We start from the raw sequence: 17,519 nt of genomic DNA, 5'->3' as shown, positions 1-17,519 counted from the left end.
GCCATTAAGAGATATTTCTCCCTACCTTTGCAATTTTGCCCATTTCATAAATGTCGCCTTTTTCATCCTCAAACTCAGCAAAGGCTGCTTCAACCTTGGCAATGGTCTCTTCGTGGTTACTGCTAGGACTTGGAAGTCCCTTAGGGAAGTAGAAGCGTGGAATGTTTACTGATGCCGGAGTGCTGACAACAACTTTGTTTGAAGGGGGGGGACTAGGAGTCACGTTTGTTACAGTAGGAGGTGGAGTTCCAGGTTTCTTTTCTTTATTGCTTTGGACCTGTAAAAGAGAATGGAACATACAGTTTAAATTCCGCACTGATTCCTCACAAATGATGCTGTGAAAATTGTTTCGTATTTCACACAAGTTGACCTGTTTCCTTCTTGAATGCCTCACCATTTCAAATATAGAGTTACACAAGTTGTGGTAGGTGTCCTCATCTCTGAGCACAGAAGGGAAACAAAAAATAATGTTCTGAGATAATGTGACCTGGATTTAAAGCACCCCAGCTGAGACCAAGCACCCACCCAAATGACCTTCCATTGATGGACTGCATTCAGCACTCAAGCTGTTTGGTCTCTGGAAGGGTGAGTAATGAACAAATGAAAAGTTGCTAATAAATAAAATTTCCCAGATATGGATTTTTTAAAAAAAACATGTTGCCAAAGTGCAATCTTTTTTGTAAAAATACAAATAATATCCTCCAACTAACCTTGAGCAAGGCCATAGAAGATTCACCAAAAATCTTACAAAGTTCAGAAGATGTTTTCCTGTTGAGATTGCAACATGTTTTGTCATATATATAGTTCATAACATCCACTTGGTTCTCATAGCACCTTATTATGTCCCATCTTATTTAGAACTTAAATTTCTGGACTCCTTTTTGGAAATATGTATATATTTAACACCAAAACAGAGCCCGTCATTCCTGCATTGAAACTGCCCTGTCAACACAGCAAAATACCATTTCTGATTAGCTGGAAAGGATGCAATAGCTTTGCACTGATAACTATTTGCAGGTTATCTTACTTATTCAGTGATATATATAAAATTCAAATCAGTGTATTAACCATTTCAGTGGATCTAGAATGCAACATTTTGATTCTGGTAATTCCCACCAGATTTAATTTAAGGCAAGACTGAACAGTTTGGGGCTCTTTGATAAAAAGGATGAGTTCATCTTTATATCTGATGGGGTTAAATACAAAGGTTACGCATTAACTTTTGACCAAGTCTGAAGCTAAAGGACACAAACATACGTGATGGTCACTAATACATTGAAACGATCAGGGGAAACTTTCTTACGAGCATAAGACAGAAGGAAGTGGCCACTTGGCCCTTCACGTCTGCTCTGTCATTCAATAAAATCACAGCTGATCTTTTACGCTTTCTTGCACTAACCCATATTCCTCATTTCCTTTTCTGTTATTCCTCTCCCTTAAACTCTCTCTCTAATATCACTCTTTCTACCTATGCCCCACTCTCTAGCATTTCTTACTTGGATTTTAATGTTCCTGGTTTTTACTTAGTGATCATTCCATAGTTTTGTGTTCTAGTTAATGAGCTGAAGATAATGTCACAGATGCATTTTGGGGAAGATAGCTAAGTACAGCAGAGAAAGAAGGAAGGAGATATTGATAAAATGAAATGAAAAAGGATGGAAACAGGTGCATGTCCAATCTTTACAAACCTGCTGGGCTAAACAGGCAGTTTCTGTGCTGTAAATACAATGCAACATTAACCTTTATAAATGTGACCATCCATTTTATATATAAAAGTGGGACACAGCAATGAAACAAATATTTAAATTAATCTTATAACACTTGTCACTCAAATGTTGCCATCTCTTGAAGACATTGCCCTTTTAATCAGGGTTGTAGAATTTAAGCATTATTTCAATTCTTAACTAGAGCTCAGATTACAAAAGAAAACACTGAGTTGAAACGTTAACACTGTCCTCTTTTCCAAAAAAACTACCTGACCTGTTGAGTGTTTCCAGCATTTTGTTTTATTTCAGGTTTCCAGCATCTGCATTTTTGTTCAGATCACGGAGTTCATTTAGAACATTATCATGACAGTGGCATAAATATTTAAAGACCTCGAGGACTTGTTCATGATGAGATTCGAGAGGACGTGGCAATGGAAGCGGGTGGTTTTCAGGATGATACGCTTTTCTCTTTAGGGGGTGCACGAGTTCGGCAGAAAAGTGAGAAACCAAACCACAACAAACCAGAGAGCAGCACAACCACTGCGGTCAGCCCACGCTGCAGAAAAGCAGAGTGACCCGGGGGCAAGGGACAGCCTGCGATCCATCGTCCTCATCACAAGCACAGATGCAATATACTTCTCCCGTCTTTCCTCAAGGCATAACACTGCAGGCTTTCACAGAGAGGAAAGAAACGAAGGGATCGCGGGATTCAATCCCCGGTGCAAAAATCAGAAATCCCAAGGAAAAGGATTCTGCTCATTCTATCCATACACACAGCTGAGGCCAAATTTCAAAGTGAAAGTCACTATAAAAGACCTCAGCACTCCTAATAAATAATAATAGAAGAATTTAACTTATCTCAATTTATCTGTGCGTCATAATTGACTCCTGAACAGAATGAAGCAGTTCCACTGACTTTTAACCCTTTGAGAACTTGTAGAATACACTTTCACGCACCTTTTTTCTTTCATATAGCATCTGCAGAAGTGGCTTGTTGGAATAAGTTTCGAACGCGAGACATCATGAAGAATCAGAAGATAAATGCACAGAGAGCTTCGTGGACGTTAGGGGTGAGGCGCCACTCTTGCAGCTTGCTGAGGGATTCTGAAAATGTTGCTGGTGTCCCCAAAGGGTTAAATATTAACATACCGAGCCAGGTGCAACCAGGACGTGCTGGGAGACCTGAGCTGCCACAAGTACTGCACCTAGCGTTGTCCACCACCTAACACATTGCTCTTCTTTCCATTCATTGCCTAGGCAAGACTGAACAAAGAACCTAAGACCACCCCCCACCCACCCACCCACCCTTCCTCCCTCCCCTCTCAGGACCCCAGTGTACTACATAGATGCCTGAATTGAAATTAGCTTTGACAGACCTTGAAGTAGTTAATTGCAGAAGAGACGTGAATTACACGTCTCCACATTTACCAGAAAGAAAAAATAGCAACTGCAAGAAAAGTGTCAGACATTGCAGTGTTACTCCAATAACACTCTTTGTGGGAACATTCATTTCCCTCCCACAGTCGGCAGACTTTTAAAATTCGAGCTTGGCTTAATTTAACGAGGACTGCTTAATTTAACTCGTTTTGGTGGTGTCTATAGTTCAACTGTCGTTGCACGTACAGGTTATCCACTGAGTATATATGTGGTTTTGCATTTGAAATAGAAAGTTTTAAAATACTCTGCATTTCAATCATAGAACTGTTATTGGCAATGGAGGATGCCATTTGGCCCGTTGAGTTTATGCTAACTCCTAGTACAGCAGTCCTGTCAATCGCATTTGCCTGCTTATTCCACAGAGCACTGCAAATAATTCTTTCCAAATGTCATCTAATCCCCCTTTTGAAGCTGGAGATTGATTCTGGTTCCACCACCCCTACAGGCAGTGAACTCCAGATCCTTACTCTTTCAGGAAATGATTTTTCCTAACATATTCCTTACATAATAAGAAGATTAAGTAAAAGAAACAGGGATTGACCATTTATTCCCTGGTGCCTTATCTGCCGTTCAATAAGATCATGGCCAGTTTTTTTTTACCTCAGCACCACTTTTCTGCACTAACTCCACATCCCCCGATTCCATTAATAGTCCCAAAAAATTATCAATCTCCGTCCTGCATATAAGCAGTAGCTGAGCCTCCACAGCTCTCTTAACTACATAATTCCAAATAGTCACTATCATCTGAGTGAAGAAATGTCTTCTCATCACAGTCCAGAATTGTCAATCCTTTATTTTCAGGCTGTAACTATTGGTTCTAGACATTCTAGTCGGGGAAACATCATCCCTGCATTTAGGTTATCAGCTCTGTAACAATTTAATATGAAATCATTTCTCATTTTTCTAAATTAGAGAGAGCATAGGCGCAATCTGTATAATTTCTCCTCATAGGTCAATCCTGCTATCTCAGAAATCAATCCAGTCGATCAATCAGGCGCCGTCTCCTGTCCCGTCTTACAACTCACCTGGTTTTGTTTCCCATGCTCGCTTTAAATTTACTGAGTTCAATACAAAATTTATTATATTGCATTCCTAGCTCAATATATGATTAGTATTAATTTAAGACAAAGCTAGGGATATTTCTCTATGTGTTTGTTCAATTTATGATATATTTCAAATGTCTATAATTGCAGTGATTGTACAGTCTCTACATTCACTAGTCCTCCAAGACAGCTTACACTCTTTACAAACTGTGGCATTTGCCAATTGAATGTAAGGTCAAAAAGAGAGTTTTGTTCATAAGAGTTTTTGTTCACAATTTGCAAGTAAAGAAACTTCTCCATTATGCAAATTGGAATGACTTTCATCCATTGTCTTTTATTGCTGTTGTTAACTGACCTCATTGTTTCCAACAGCATTTGAGTATAATTACTCTTCTTATGGAAAAACAAACCACTCACCCTGGACAAAAATACTATTGGATAAACGCTTTGATCCCAGAACTGAATTTCATAAGGTCTGATTAATTAATTGTGCATATCTGGCTCCAAGCCAGGATTGATATCTTGAAAGTTAAGGGGTGTGGATAGGCAGGAGGAAGTGAAATAACATATAGCTGTAGCTAATATTTAGAAGTTCTTCTTAATTTTGGTTAGGTTTGAATCTATAAATTGGAGTCTTGGAGGGTATAGTACTTTCATTCTGTTGCGTTGCTTGCAAAACAGTTCACTAGCAGGTGCTCCTTCTAGTCTAGTTAGCAATGGACAGAAATAATACTCTCCATGGCAGCCAAGGACATAGGAACAGATGAGGAAGACGTTTAACAACATTCTGCAGTGTGCCAAAACAGAAATGGCCAGCATTTCACTAGTTTACATGGCAGAGCTTCCTCTTGACCTGTTGAGTCATGACAAAAGTTATATACTCTCAGCTTCACATTCACATCTGCATTTCATCATGCCAAACTGCACTGCAGCCACGTAATTTAGAATTGTCGCCCTAATATCTGGAAAAGTAAGCTCACAAAGCAACCTTGCATAGTATTTGCATGATGGATATTATTTACTTATATACAAACTAATGTTGCACTTTTTAGATTCTCCTCTAATTTTCAACGTCACAATGCTGTTTCTTTGTAAAAATGACCACAGAACTTGAAAAGACCTTCAGTTGAGGAAGGGCTTCCTTATTCTATGCAAGTTGGACATTTTGAACTGATAATACTTGATCACAGGGGTTCAAAGGCATGAATAATCAAAAACATGAATAGGATGAAGTTTTCTTGAAAATCAGGGATATAGCGACTATTTTCTATTATTGGTCTATTATTGTCACGTACTGAAGTATAGTGAAAAACTTTGTTTTGCATGCCATCCATACAGATAATTTTATCACATCAGTGCATTGAGGTATTATAAGGGAAAAACAAAAACAGAATGCAGAATAAAGTGTTAAGTTACAGAGAAAGTGTAGTACAGGCAGACAATAAAGTGCTCGGCTATGAGATACACTGTGAGGTCAAGAGTCTATCTTACTGTAGTAGGGGACCATTTAATAGTCTTATAACAGCGGAATAGAAGCTGTCCTTGAGCTTAGTGGTATGTCCTTTCAAGCTTTTGTATCTATCCTGCATGATCACTCACATTCCAGCTGGCCCAAAATAAAACATTCATTAGGCACACAAACTGTTCTCATTTTACAGGCAAACTGTAAGTCCCAACATTTCTCAAGAAGTCAGTAAGCAGTATTACCCGATATCCTCTGTCATTCAATTCTTAACAAGTGACCATTCAGGAGGTCTGGATGGTTAGTTCACCAGGTGAGAGATGATGTGTAAGTGACCAGGAGAAGGCAATAACAGCTCATGTCCTCCCTCAGCTGCAGAGTACTGACATTTTTACCTCAAGGTCTCCATCCAACAGGAAGACCCATCTTGGAACAACATTTTCTATTCTCTTTAGGAAGTGCACCAAACTCTCTTCTAGGTTGATGATGGCAGTACAGGAACACCATGCATTTGTGCAGTATTGAAAGAGCATTTTGCAAAACTTCAGCTCAACATCAGTTAACTGGTTTACTGAAGTAGAGCCCCAATACCAGAAATAGTTGTCCCAATAGGAAAGTCTCAGTTGCATGTTTCAATGAACTACATCAGTATTTAACATTGAAACAATCTGTGGTTTACATTTGTTTCAACTTATTGACAATTGCCAGGTTCTCTTATCAATGAAACAGGTTTATAGTTGGATTTTGTTGAGTTTGTAGATGGTACTGTCAAAGAGGCTTGAAATCTAATATGTCAAGTAAATCATTCTTTTCCTCATTTGTTTATTTGTTCAAGGGATGTGGACATCATTGGCAATGCCATCCTTTATTGTCCATCACCATTGCCTTTGGATTGAGGAGGCAGTTTGCAGTCAATGACTTTGTTTTTTTTTTCCAGCTTTTTCTGTTTCTCTTGTGTGGCCTTCTGGTACTTCCCAGCATCAAGGACTCTTTAAACAAGCCTGGCAAAATGTGCCTCCCCTGTAACACCTAGTCATCCAACTATCCACTTCCTGTCCTTTGCTCTTTATTTTCTTCTCCTCCTCTCCTTCACTCTCTGTCCAGGAAGCCAACAAGCTTAAATATAATTTGCAAAGCAATATTAAAATGAACCTCCCACCTTTTTTGGATGAGGAACCAGTCAGCCAAATTTGAAAGATCAGCTTCTTGGAGATATGTAGAACAAGGTTGTTACTCAATGCCAGCAACTGCCTGTTGCCTCTTAATCCCATGCCACATAGACCTCGTAGAATGGAAAGCCCATTCTCACGCACTTAAGAGGCCCTATTGTCTCTGAGTCAGTTTTGGAAGTTCTGAGAATTTACTGCTTTACGCTGGATACAAGCAGGGGTTAAAATGTAGTCACTGCCCGCCAGCTAGCTTTCACTGAGCTATATTTAATCTAGCACCTGCCACATGCTGCTTCCCAGCTTCAGCATATTCCTCTGCTCTAAAGATGTGATGACGTTATTTGCAAATACCGTGGTGATGTTGCATTTTGCAAGTAGTGGATATTTCAGGTTCAAATACTGCAAATAACCAGGCACTGTGTGACTTGTTTGGTTAGTTGGGAATTTGGTTTCTCCAACTTAACTTTGGCATAAAATGGGCCATTTTCCATGTAAGTGCCCCAGCTTGTCCTTTCAGTGGAAGGTCCACAAATAGCACAGAAAAACTAGATTGAGTCTACGGCACAGAAATAGACATTCTAATTAGTCAATGCTGGCATTTATACACCACATAAGCCCCCTCACGTTGGCAACAGTAGGGTTTATGCCCCATTTGTTAAGGTTTTTATAGTATTCTCATTAGAAATTGACAACCACATTTTGTGTATCTGTTTGGTGCAACATACATGGTGCTTTTCTCAAGTCCCGAAACAAGTGAAAGCAGGCAGGACTGAAGTAAAAGCTGGACATGGAATGTTTGTTCTATTGCTGATAAATATTCTTTAACATTTTTAATAACATTAACAGATGGGACTTCTACATTAACAGGCACAGAGAACAATGTCAGACTATTTTTAGAAGGCAACCTTTTAATCAGGTATCTCTGCTCATTCAAACCGCGAGCCATCTATATGAAGCATTATTAGGTAGTAATTGGATGCAATATCTTCACCTCTAGTGTTATCTCCTATGGAGTTTGCACATTCTCTCTGTTACTCGTGGGTTGCTACAAGTACTCCCATTTCCTCCGGTATGCCAAAGATGTGCGGTTTGGGAAGTTAATTGGCCATTGTAAATTGCCTGTAGTATGTAGGTAAGTGCAGTGGTAGTGGTAGAATAAAGTGGGATTAGTGTAAATGCATACTTGATGGTTAATGTGGACTTGGTGGGCCGAAGGACCTGCTTCCGTGCTCTGACTCTATGAGTCTGTGACAAATAATCTGGTAGTTCTTTCCTCATAAAATGGTAGACATTTACCACATCTACTCTGTGTGGAGCTGTTAGCTGTGGCAGCCTTCTCGTCTCTGAGTCAAAGGTTCCAGGTTCAAGTCTCATTCCAGAGACTCAAGTACAACAATCTAGGCAGACACTTGGATGCAGCACTGAAGAGTGAAGATGCTGCCTTTCAGATGAGATGTTAAATCAAAGTTGTCTAGTTTCATGTAAAAGATTCCATAATATTTCCTTAAACAAAACCAGACAATTTCTTCCCTAAACCCTGACAATATTTATTCCTCACCAGACATCACTAAAACAGATTATCTGGCCATTGCCACATTGTTTGTGGGAGGTATCTGGGTGCTGCATTTCCTGTGGCTACATTTCAAAAGTATTTCACTGGCTGTATAACACTTTGGGACATCTTGAAAGGGGCACAAAAGTGCATGTTTTTCTTTTTAACAAAGGATTTATAATATTTATTTTAAAAATATCTTTCACAAGCACACTGCTAATTGCTTTACAGGTCTATGATGTGTGAGGAACTGTGTCAATATACATAAAAAATGTAAAAAGGTATAACATTCTACTTGTGATGAAATCTTTATAACTTGAGATACAGATCTCATATGGCGTAATAAATTCTAAACTTTAAAGTGTTATTAATTAATCGGATGTCTTCCGTTGGAAGTTTTCCTATGGATCTCTTGCAAGAAACTGATGATGTTAAAAATTAATTTATTTGAGAATGGAGTCTAGTTTCCAGTTAGTTTCTTATGTTTTCTGATATTTACTTCTCACTGTTTAGGATTTATGCAATGGTTTTTACATATAAAAAAGTGACAAAGATACATCTGTGTAATTTCAATATTGTGGGATTGTCCTGTCCATTGTTCCAACATCCAATATAGTCTTATCATTATTTTTTTATCTTAATTTTTAAAAAACACATTTCTCAGTTGATGAATTAGTGCTCCTCCACATTGAACAAACTTGGAAGAAACACTGAGACAACAGAAATAAATGAAGCAACAGAAATATATGTCACCACAACCTATAACCTTAAAGCTCAGCATATCCTTTGCTCTGCCATTATTATCAAGCCAGTGGATCAACCATGGTTCAATGAGGAGTACAGAAGGGCATGGCAGGAACAGCACCAGGCATATCTAAAAATGAGGTGTCAGCCTGCTGAAGTTGCAACCCAGGACCACATGCATGAGTATTCTTGGACATAAAGTGTTCAAGAAGGACAGGGAAAGGAAGAAAGGGAGAGAGGTAACATTGATTAAGGAGAATATTAGTGTGCCAGAGAGAGAGGATATCCTGGAATTCTCAAGGACAGAATAAAATTTCAATTACACTTCCGCGATCTTTCTATAGACTTCTGGTTTTGGGAAGTATTTTGAGGAGCAAATTTGCAGAGAAATCTCCATGGTTGACAAGAGATGTAGAATACCTTGTCAAGAGGAAGAAAGAAGCATTTTAAGGTGATTGGAGGAAGATATGGGGAGATGTCAGAGGTAAGTTTTTTTACACAGAGAGTGGTGGGTGCGTGGAACACACTGCTGGCAGAGGTGGTGGAGGCAGATACATTAGGGACATTTAAGAGACTCTTAGATAGGCACATGTATGACAGAAAAATGGAGGGGTCTGTGGGAAGGAAGGGTTAGATAGATCTTAGAGCAGGATAAAATGTCAGCACAACATGGTGGGCCAAAGGGCCTGTACTGTGCTGTAATGTTCTATGTTCTATTGCAGAGACGTACAAGGTGATAAAGGGAGACCTCGGCTATTCAAGGACTGGGATAATAGCACAAAAGTGATGAGGAGGGGTGGAGTTGAAATGAACTTTCTTGATCAGTATATTTCTGGCCCAACAAAGAAGATGACATTTTGGGCTTGGTTCTGGAAAATTAGCAGGCCAAGTGGAGCAGATATCAGTGGGGGAACCCTCAGAAACAATGGAGACACAAGAGATTGCAGATGCTGGAGTCTGGAGCAACAAACGATCTGCTGGAGGAACTCAGCAAGTCGAACAGCATCTGTGGGGGGAAAGGAATTGTCGACGTTTTGGGTCAAAACCCTGCATCAGGCCTGCCCTGGACCTGATGCAGGGTTTTGACCCAGAAGGCGACATTCTATTCCCCCCACAGATGCTGTTCGACTTGCTGAGTTCCTCCAGCAGATCGTTTGTTGCTCCAGACTCCAGCATCTGCAATCTCTTGTGTCTCCATTATTTCTGAGGGTTCCCCCACTGATATCTGCTCCACTTGGCCTGCTAATTTTCCAGAACCAAGCCCAAAAGTCATCTTCTTTGTTGGGCCAGAAATGATCATAACATTTAGAATTATTATAGAAAAGGGCATAGACTATTCCAAGTTTAAAAAATAGTGAATTGGAGAAGTATCAATTTCAACAAGGCAAGAACAGATCTGGCCCAGGTAAATTGGAATCAAAGCTTGGCAGGCAAGACTGCCATTGAAATGTTTCAGCTGCAGTGGAGATACTTCTGCATGTGAAGGAAAGCTAGGGAAATTAAAGCCAGAACTCCATGGGTAATGAAAAAGGCAGAGGGTAAAATAGAGTAGAGAAAACGAATATATAACAGGTGAAGACACAAGAAATTGTTTCGACCCAAAACGTCAACAATTCCTTTCCTCCCACAGATGCTGCTTGACCCACTGAGTTCCTCCAGCAGATTGTTTGTTGCAGCATATAACAGATGCCAGCCTTCTAACGAAGGTGAGAACCAAGCCAATTGCACAAAGTTCAGAAGGGAACAGGCGCAGATTTATAAAAGGAGAGGTGGAGTTCATTAGGCACCAGAAAGAAAATCGAGTCACAGAGGTAGAAGATATGGTTGATATGTTAATTGAGTCTCAGTGAAGGAAGATGTGATTGAGATCCTAGATGGGCTAAAAACTGAGAAAGAGAAAGTGCTAGAAAGTCACCAGTTCAAATAGATGCATCCTGGGTTGCTCGGGGAAGTAAGGGAGGAAACTGAACAAGACCTGTCAATAACTTTCCAAACATCTAAATATTCAGTGGTGGTGCCTGAGGACAAGAACATTGTAAATGTTATACCTTGTTCAAAAAAACCAGCAACTGCAGCTCACCTCAGTGGTGAGCTGTTTATCAATTACAGCTTGGTGTTCAGCACCATCATCCCTTCACTATTAATCACTAAGCTTCAAAACCTGGGCCTCCGTACCTCCCTCTGCAATTGGATCTTCGACTTCCTTATTGGGAGAGCACAGTCAGTGCGGATCGGTAATAACATCTCCTCCTCACTAACAACCAACACAGGCGTACCTCAAGGATATGTGCTTAGCACACTGCTCTACTCCCTCTGCACCCGTGACTGTGTGGCTAAGCGCAGCTCAAACGCCATCTATGAATTTGCAGATGACACCACTGTTGTTGGTAAAATATCAGATGGCAACGAGGAGGTGTACAGGAGTGAGACAGATCAGCTGGTTGTTAGTGTCATAACAACAACCTCGCACTCAACATCGGCAAGACCAAGGAATTGATTGTGGACTTCAGGAAGGTGGAAAGGGTGAGCAGCTCCAAGTTCCTGTGTGTCAACATCTCAGAGGATCTATCCTGGGCCCAACACATTGATGCAATCACGAAGAAGGCATACCAGTGGCTCTACTTCGTTAGGTGTTTGAGGAGATTTGGTACGTCATCAAAGACTCTTGCAAATTTCCAGAGATGTATGGTGGAGAGCATTCTGACTGGTTGTATCACAGCCTGACATGGAGGCTCCAATGCACAGGATCACAAGAGGCTTCAGAGGGTTGTAGACTCAGCCAGCTCCATCATGGGCACAACCCTCCCCAGCATTGAGGACATCTTCAAGAGGTGTTGCCTCAAGAAGGCGGCATCCATTACTAAGGACCTTCACCATCTGGGACATGCCCTCTTCCCGTTACTACCATCAGGGAGGAAGTACAGGAGCCTGAAGACCTACACTCAACATTTTAGGAACAGCTTCGTCCCCTCCGCCATTAGATCTCTGAACAGTCCATGACCCTATGAATACTACTCCATTGTTCTTTTTTTTTTGCACTATTTATTTATTTTGTAATTTATAGTAATTTTTATGTCTTTGCATTATACTGCTGCCGAAAAACAACAAATTTCACGGTCATATAAGTCAGTAATAATAAACCGGATTCCAATACAGGACCAGGAAGACCCAATGAAAAGTACTAGAAACAATAATCAGGGGCAGAATTAACAGTCAAGTGTGGATTGATTAGATAAGTAATCATTGAGTAAATCATAAGTGAATATCGTTTAAAGTTCAGATTTGTCGAAGGCAAATTGTGTCTATCTAACTTGGTAGTGATTTTTTGATCAAGTTATAGAGAGGATTGAAGAGTGAATTGCAGTTGCTGCGGTTTATATGGACTCCCAAAAGGCATTTGGTAAGGTACCACATAATAGCTTTGTCATCAAGATTGAAAGACATGGAAGAAATGGGTCTGGAGCAGCATGGATACAAAATTGACTAAATCACAGGAGTCAAACGGTAGTAGTGAAAACATGTTTTTCAGACCAAAGCGAAGTGTATAGTGGGATTTCTCTGCTAAGACCACTGCTTTATTAATATGTATTGATGATTTGAACTTGGGTGTACAGGATACAAATTACAAATTTGCAGATGACACTAAGCTGGAGACCCAATGAAATGCAATGAGGGTAGTAATATACTTCAAAGAGATATATACAGGTTGGTGAAATGGGTGGACGGGTGGCTAATTTAATGCTGAGAATTATAAAGTGTTACAGTTTGGTAGGATGAATGAGAAGAAGCAAAGCAAACTAGAAGCCACAATTCTATAAAAGGCACAAGAACAGAGTCGTATGGAGTTATATGTTCACGGTTCATTGAAAGTAGTGGGGCGGGGTGAGAAACTGATTAAAAAAACATATGGAATCGTGGGCTTTCTAAATACAACATTGAGTACAAGAACAAAGAAGGTATTTGAATCTTTATAATATACTGGTTATGCCACAGCTGGAGTACTGGGGTCCAGTTCTGGGTTCCACATTTTAGAAAAGATGTTAAACAATATGATTTCAGGGGCGAAGGACTACATAGTTACATGAATGGACTGGAGTAGTTGGGGTTGTTCTCCCTGGATAGAAGCAGTTGCAAGGAGATCTGAAAGAGCTATTTAAAGTTATGAAGGGTATAGACAGAGTGGATAGAGGTTATCTGTTTCCATTGGTAGAGGAATCTGGAACTATGGAATAGAGAATGAAGGTGACTGGTAAAATAAGCAATAACATATGAAGAAAAACTTTTTTTGTCCAACGATTGGGGCCTGGAATGCATTGGTAGGGTATTAGTGGAGGCACATTCAATTGTAGTTGTCAAAAAGCATCTGGATGCATATCTTAAAGAATAGAACTTGCAGGACAATGGGAAGAGGGTGGCAGAATGAGACTAGCTGGATTACTGATGCACTGAGCTACGCAGACTCGATCGACTGAATGGCCTCTTTCCATGCTGTAATCATTCTGCAGGTGTGTGATTAATGAAAAATGTAGTGTCTGTTACAATCTCAATGTGTCAGACCTTCTTTACAGCCAACAAAGTGATTTTGGAGCAAAATGACATCTACAAGTATGATTACTTAGTTAATTCTAAACAGCACATCATCTCTCCTTTTCTACTTTGAGGAAAACAATATCAGTTTCTTCATTCTCTCCACATAAATAACAAGGAAATACTAAGAGCCTGACAGTCAAGAAGGTAAAAAGCAGTCACAGTATTTTACTCTTTTGCTAAATGGTTTTAGCAAAGACACAAATGAAATTCTGTGGAGCACAATAACTGTATGAGATTTTTGGAAGTGGTCCATGCAGGGTTAATTTACCCTTACTAAGCACTGGTGTTTCTGTGGTTAGAGTGCTGGAGCAGCAAGTGCTGCTTTTAGCTTTCCTGACAGTTTATTGGAACTGGAAGATTTCCATGGAGGAAACACATGTCTGGTAAATGGATCACATAGTGTCACATTCTTGTCTGCTTTGTGATTCAAATTCTATGAAAATAAAATGTAATTTAAAATTGTGGACATTCTGTATATAGTGGAGTCCACAATTTCCCTTCTGGAAATTTGGTGCAGTGTTACAAGGTTGCAATGCACATCCAGACATCACTTCCATAATTTTCATTGATGACATATAATTCTTGTCACTGGCGGGTCAGTCATGCAGAGTTAGGCCTTTGCAGTGTCATGAAGTCTGCTTCATCGTTTCTTCGAGGGCAGGTCCCATTTTGGCACTGAGAACTCAACTTTGATAGGTTCCCGTTAAGTAATTTCCTGACCTGACACTTCCGCTGGTTTCTCCCATCACCACCAACATCCTCCTCTATCCACCCCTCCCAGAAAGCAACAGCCAGCCCTCAATTCCTCCCAATCTTTCAACTCCAACCCTGAATTCCACACCACCCATACTCCACCATTACTCATCAACTACAACTGGACCACATAAATACTACAAAGACAGATCAGAGGCTGGGTATCCTTATATGAGTGACTCATCTTCTGACAACCCAAAACCTTTCCACCATCCACAAGGCAAGACAAGAGAGTTATTAAATTCTCTCAACTGTCCATAACGATTGTAGCTCCAATAATACTCTGGAAGCTCAACACCATAGAGGACAAAGGACTCCATCTATTACCCTAAACATGCATCCCCTCCATCATCAGCACATGGTGGCTGCAGTACAAACCATCTGCAAAATGCTATTTCCATGCAGTTAAAGCCCTCTAGAGTACTTCACTTGCATTTGTTTTAAATTTAAAGACATAGGCCCAGAAATTGTTCAGTGCAGGGAAAGCCATGTAAGACCAGTGATGTACGGTGGCCACACACATACACTGTAAAATTCTGTTGTGAGGCCCCAGGTGAAACAAGCAGAAGAACTCAGGCAGGTTGTGGGCCATGGGTCGCAGGTAGCAGAAGAGGTGGGGAGGGTCAGAGCTGCACTTGTGGGGCTGGGCATCAAGGGTTACGTTAGGGCATTGAGGATGGATGTGGTTGCTATTGAGCTGGGGTATGGTGCTAGGATATATTAAGCTAGAGTACGGCAGTGGGGGAACTGTAGAGAGATTGATAGCGAGGAGTCATAGATCTATACAGCACAGGAACAGGCCCTTTGGCCCAAATGGTCCATGCCGACCAAGATGCTCCATCCAAGCTTGTCCCATTTGCCAGTGTTTGGCCCATAACCTTCTAAACCTTTCCAATCCATGTACATGTCAAAACTGTCTTTTAAAAGTTGTTATTGTACCTGCCTCAACCACCTCCTCTGGCAGCTGATTCCACATAGATATATGTGTGAAAAGATTGCTAAGTTCCTCTTAAATCTTGCCCGTCTCACTTTAAACCTACACCCTCTAGTACTTGATTCTCCAACTCTGGGAAAAAGACTGAGTCTATTCACCCTATCTATCCCCTCATGATTTTATACACCTCTATAGGATCACCTCTCAGTCTCCTACACTCTAAGGAATAAAGTCTAGCCTGTCCAACCTCTCCCTATAACTCAGTCCCTCAAGTCCTGGCAACATCCTTGTAAATCTTTTCTGCACTCTTTCCAGTTTAACAACATCTTTTCTATACCAGGGTGACTTAAACTGAACACAATACTCCAAGTGCAGCCTCACCAGCGTCCCATATAACTGCACCATGACCTCCTAACTTTTCTACTCAAAGCCCTGACTTATGAGACCAGCGTGCCAAAAGCCATCTTCACCACCTTGTCTACCTGTGACTCCACTTTCAGTGAACCATGTACTTGTACTCTAAGGTCCCTCTGTTCTAAAACACTCCTCAGGGCCCTGCCATTCACTGTGAAAGTCCTACCTAGATTTGACTTTCCAAAATGCAACACCTTGCCCTTATCCAAATTAAACTCCATTTGCCATTCCTCGGTCCATTTACTCAGCTGAACAAGATCCCCCTGTAATTTTTGATAACCTTCTTCATTGTCTACAATACCACCTATTTTAGTGTCATCTGCAAACTTAGTAACCATGCCTTGTACATTCTTATCGAAATTGTTGGTATAAATGACAAACAACAATGGGCCCAGCACCCACCCCAAGGCACACCGCTAGTCATGGGCCTCCAATCTGAGAAACAACCTTCCACCATCACGTTTTGCTTTCTACCATCAAGCCAATTGTGTATCCAATTAGTCAGCTCTCCCTGGATTCCATGCGATCTGACCTTCTAGAGCAGCCTACCACGTGGAACCTTATCAAAGGCCTTACCGAAATCCATATAAACCATGTCCGCCACCCTGCCCTCTTCAACTTTCTTGGTCACTTCATCAAAAAACTTAATTAAGTTTGTAAGACATGATCTCCCTTTGCACTAAGCCATGCTGACTACCCCTAATTAATCCTTGTCTTTCCAGATGTACATATATCTTATCCCTCAGAATTCTCTCCAGTAACTTACCTGATACAGATGTTAGATTTACAGGCCTATAGTTCCCAGGTTTTTCTTTGCTGCCCTTCTTAAATAAAGGCACAACATTCGCTACCCTCCAGTCTAACAGCACCTCACCCATGGCTAACGATGATGCAAGTATCTCAGCCAAAGCTCCTGCAGTTTCTTCTCTAGTCTCTCACAGTGTTCTTGGATATACCTGGTCAGGCCCTGGAGATTTGTCTACCTTCATACCTTTTAAGACATCCAGCACCTCCTCTACTGTATTGCAGACTATCCCTAAGACCTCCCCATTTATTTTACCTCATTCCAAAGTCTTCATGTCTTACTCCACGGTAAAAACAGAGGAGAAATATTCATTAAGGACCTTGCCCATCTCCTGCGGCTACACACAAAGGTGTCTCCTTTGGTCTTTGAGGGGTCCTATTCTCTCTCTCATTACTCTTTTTCCTTTAATATTCTTATAAAATCTCCTCGGATTTTCCTTAATCTTCTCTGCTAAAGTTACTTCATGCCCCCTGTTCACCCCCCTGATTTCGTTCTTGAGTACACTCCTGCATCCCTTATACTCCTCCAGAAATTCGCTCAATCCCAGCTGCCTGTACCTGGCCCATGCCTCTTTTTTCCTGGCCAGGGCCTCAATATCCCACATCATCCAGGGTTCCCTACTCCTACCAGCCTTGCCCTTCACTCTGATGTATGTAGATAATTTAAAGGGACCAGAGAGAGAGAGAGATCTACAGGGAGGGGTATGTAGGGAACTTAAAGGGGACCAACAAGGTTGTTCTAAGTGACAGACTGACTTAGACCTGGTCAGGCAGGTTCCTTTTAAGTCATGGTGAGGCAGAACTTACATTGCATGGTATAGGCTTGTTTCTGCATTGGTAGCCAGCACCATTTGTGACTACGCAGCAGAAGCAACAGTCAGACATGCATTGTAAACTATTGGAGGCATTGT

General features: G+C 40.8%; 1 protein-coding gene across 7 annotated transcripts in view; it reads right to left on the bottom strand.

The window, feature by feature from the left end:
- The window catches only part of ppp2r3a (protein phosphatase 2, regulatory subunit B'', alpha), a 292,477-nt gene that overhangs the window by 50,378 nt on the left and 224,580 nt on the right, over nucleotides 1-17,519 (bottom strand). For 6 of the 7 annotated variants that reach the window (XM_052018001.1, XM_052018000.1, XM_052018002.1 and 3 more), the window contains one exon: nucleotides 26-277. In XM_052018001.1, coding sequence (XP_051873961.1) covers nucleotides 26-277 — 252 coding nt within the window. Of the gene's footprint in view, nucleotides 1-25; nucleotides 278-2,663; nucleotides 2,961-17,519 lie in introns of those variants that run through there. The other variant, XM_052018006.1, reaches the window with a different exon arrangement.

This window comes from Pristis pectinata, chromosome 6, assembly GCF_009764475.1.
Source record: "Pristis pectinata isolate sPriPec2 chromosome 6, sPriPec2.1.pri, whole genome shotgun sequence".
Classification (NCBI taxonomy): domain Eukaryota; kingdom Metazoa; phylum Chordata; class Chondrichthyes; order Rhinopristiformes; family Pristidae; genus Pristis; species Pristis pectinata.
Note: the sequence above shows the minus strand (reverse complement) of the source record. Positions and strands in the feature narration are given on the sequence as shown.